Source organism: Dermacentor albipictus, chromosome 3, assembly GCF_038994185.2.
Source record: "Dermacentor albipictus isolate Rhodes 1998 colony chromosome 3, USDA_Dalb.pri_finalv2, whole genome shotgun sequence".
Lineage (NCBI taxonomy): Eukaryota > Metazoa > Arthropoda > Arachnida > Ixodida > Ixodidae > Dermacentor > Dermacentor albipictus.
This window is the reverse complement of record NC_091823.1, coordinates 53,072,475-53,075,318: the sequence shown is the minus strand read 5'-3', so window position 1 is coordinate 53,075,318 and position 2,844 is coordinate 53,072,475. Positions and strand designations below refer to the sequence as shown.

The 2,844-nt window shown below is 49.3% G+C and overlaps 1 protein-coding gene across 1 annotated transcript; it reads right to left on the bottom strand.

Annotated features, from left to right (window-relative positions):
- Positions 1-348: 348 nt before the first annotated feature.
- On the bottom strand, positions 349-2,350 carry LOC135914068 (very long chain fatty acid elongase AAEL008004-like). Its single transcript, XM_065446799.1, has one exon. The coding sequence runs from the start codon at positions 2,302-2,304 to the stop codon at positions 1,474-1,476; it is 831 nt and encodes a 276-aa protein (XP_065302871.1). The 5' UTR covers positions 2,305-2,350; the 3' UTR covers positions 349-1,473.
- Between the last annotated feature and the right edge of the window lie 494 nt (positions 2,351-2,844).

The following is a 2,844-nucleotide window of genomic DNA, read 5'->3' as shown; positions in this document are numbered from 1 at the left end:
GCCTGCGTTATACGTATAAGTCGAGGGCCTCTACAGCCAACGCTTCCACAACGAAATGACCTGTACAACGAATAGATATTTGTGTCCCGGTTCTATTGTGAGCAGTGCGGTCCTCGACGTTTACAACGAAGTGAAGTGCATAACGAACGATTTTCGAGGCCCAAAGCACTTCGGCAAAAATGCATTCGGCAAAGGCGCTACCTCGATTTCCTGGCACCAGCGCGGGTATACGGCGCCAATGGCGTGCTGCCAGCGCCGCCAGCTTTCAGGAGGAAACAAAGTATAATGCTTGAGCTGTTCCGCTGCCTCTATAAACACTCTCGGAAAATGAGATGCGACAAGCCATGGGCAGGTTCTCACTCGAGCTGTTTATTTGAGGTTAGAATACATGATACAAGAAAGGGAGACGATAGGAATGCTCGCACAAGGTACGGTTTGCGTGGACAATCGTTTACGATAATAGTTCAACGACATTAGCATTCTTTGACTAGGCGCCACATTATAAAAAAAAAATTGGAAGGCTGAGCGCGAGGAGATAACGAGAAAAAGAGCAATAGCATTAGATTAGGAATAGTTTCAATATTCGGCAGTATCATCAAACCTAGAACAGTTAGCCGAGTACTTACGCTAAAGATACGTACAATGTAGAACAACTAATGCTGCTAGCATGAAATTGGTTTGCTTCGAGGATGCCTGCCTCTGCAAAGAAAAATGACGAACCTATACCTGGAGGTACCTCAATGGTCAAGTACAGGCAAGTACACGGGCTCGATATACTTACTTGATTGCCTATCTCTGTCTAGCTTCATTAAGGAAGGCCTTTTACAACGTTGCTTTCGAATACTAATTACCACGTCCTTACTGAGAATAGCTCGCTAAGCAGAGAGAGAGAGAGAGAGAGAGGAAGAAGTTAACGCCAGAGCGTGCTTATATAATTTGTGTTCCCATGACACAGGCTTTGCAATCAGAATGCGATCAGAGAGCCAGATTATGCTGCTACGTTTAGTTCGTCACATTCGTATTTAGCTCGCTTAACTATACATTCAAGCTTCACATTTAGCCCATGCGCAGGCCTTTTCTGCACACCTTTATGACCGCGGAATGTGTAAATTAAAGGCCAGTTGTGATCCTTCCAATAATAGCAACCTCACCAGATCAATCTTCAGGACGGCGCACGACACGGTTCAGTTTGTCTGCGGGCGATCTCAACACCGTTACACGCACATCGGCTCTATGGGCTTGTCTCTATCAACTTGTCTACAGAGGTGTGAGGACTAGGACAAGATAATGAAGTGCAGAGACGGACGCCTAACACCTGAGTTTCAAGCGCTTTACTCTGAGCAACCGCAATACGTACTAACACACGCAAAACTTCTCATTGCCAGCGCTTAAAAAAAGGAAAAAAAGGCAGAAGAAAAAAGAAAATATCGGAAAGTGGGTGCTTCTTTCTAACAGATGTGGAGCTGACTGAAATTACTGATTTTTGGTCTGGACCTCCTCGCGAGACTGAGGCCTCCTTCGATTAGAGTAACTCTTGATGTAGAAGTTCATGAACATTGTGAAGAAGAAGACGCCCTGTGGCAACGTGATGCATATATGTGCGAGAGGATAACCGCAGTTCACGAATAACGGTACGGTCATGTGGAAGAACATGATTACAAACTGCGCCAGCTGGAACTGGGTGAGGTAGCGCTTCCACCACAGGTACTTCTGAACCGAGGGTCCCAACAGAGACAAGAAGTAGTAGGAGTACATGACCACGTGCACGAAGCTGTTGAAGATGGTGCCGAAGGCAGCGTGGCCGTCTGCTCCGTAGGCGAGGCCGAACCAACCGTTGAACACGACCAAGATGTGGTGGACGACGTGCAGGAACGACACGTGCGAGTCCTTCCTGCGCAGTACGAAGAAGACGGTGTCCAGGAAGTCGGCGATCCTCACCATCACGTACCACCACACGTGCGACAGCATGCTCATCGTCAGCGCATCCCGAGCCTGGAAATCGATGCCCTGACAGAAAAGACTGTAGCCGCCGCCCAAATAGCTCTTCGACAAGAGGGCAACGACGAAGTAGCAGTTGAGGAGCACCATGACGGCGTTGTAGAGCAGGATCAGGGGCTTGATGTTGTCGTAGGGCTTGCGTTCCTTCATGAACCGAGGTCCGCCGATCTTGACGATGTAGACGTAGGCGGCAATCAGAAAGACAATGAACTGCTTGTTGCCCACCAGGGCCCAGTCGGCGGTGCGCGGGTCGCGCCTGAAGAAATGTGCCGCCGATTCGAGATCTGCGGCTGTGTGGTTCTCCATGGCGCTTCCTGTGGACCTGGGCGGCTGGAATATGGAGAAGTGAACTTCGCGCTACCCCGGTGCGCATCTGAGGTGCGTGCGTTTAACACGCGTCCTTTTTCATCTCGTTTTCCTTCGGTATTCAAGTGAATACATGGCGAGGTGCGGGCCATTTTGTTTTTGTTTTCCTGTTCTTCTTTATTTTTCTCGTTTTTTTTCCCTTCGCCTTGCGATCCTTGGCCGCATTGACCCGTGTCAGCAACGAAGTTGGAGAGGGCTCAACGCGTCATGAATGGAGATAAGCCCTCAAACGTGGCACATGCGCATAGCAGAGAGGAGGCGCATAAATGTTCTCTTTCGACCTGATCGCTCACGCACAACTACGGAGCGCGCGGATGTTTTTTTTCCTCGACACGGCCTCGCCATGGCCGTTACTGGCGGCAGTGGTTCCTTCCTCTTTAAATAATTTGATTATGTTGTCGTTATGAAGAAGCTTCCAATAAAGTGCGCGCATGCGGAAAAAGTTGGCCACGAATCCTTCCTCGGGCGAACGCGGTCGTG

What these genes read in the sequence shown, in the direction of transcription:
- LOC135914068 (XM_065446799.1), bottom strand. Translation starts at nt 2,304, where the DNA reads ATGGAGAACCACACAGCCGCAGATCTCGAATCGGCGGCACATTTCTTC.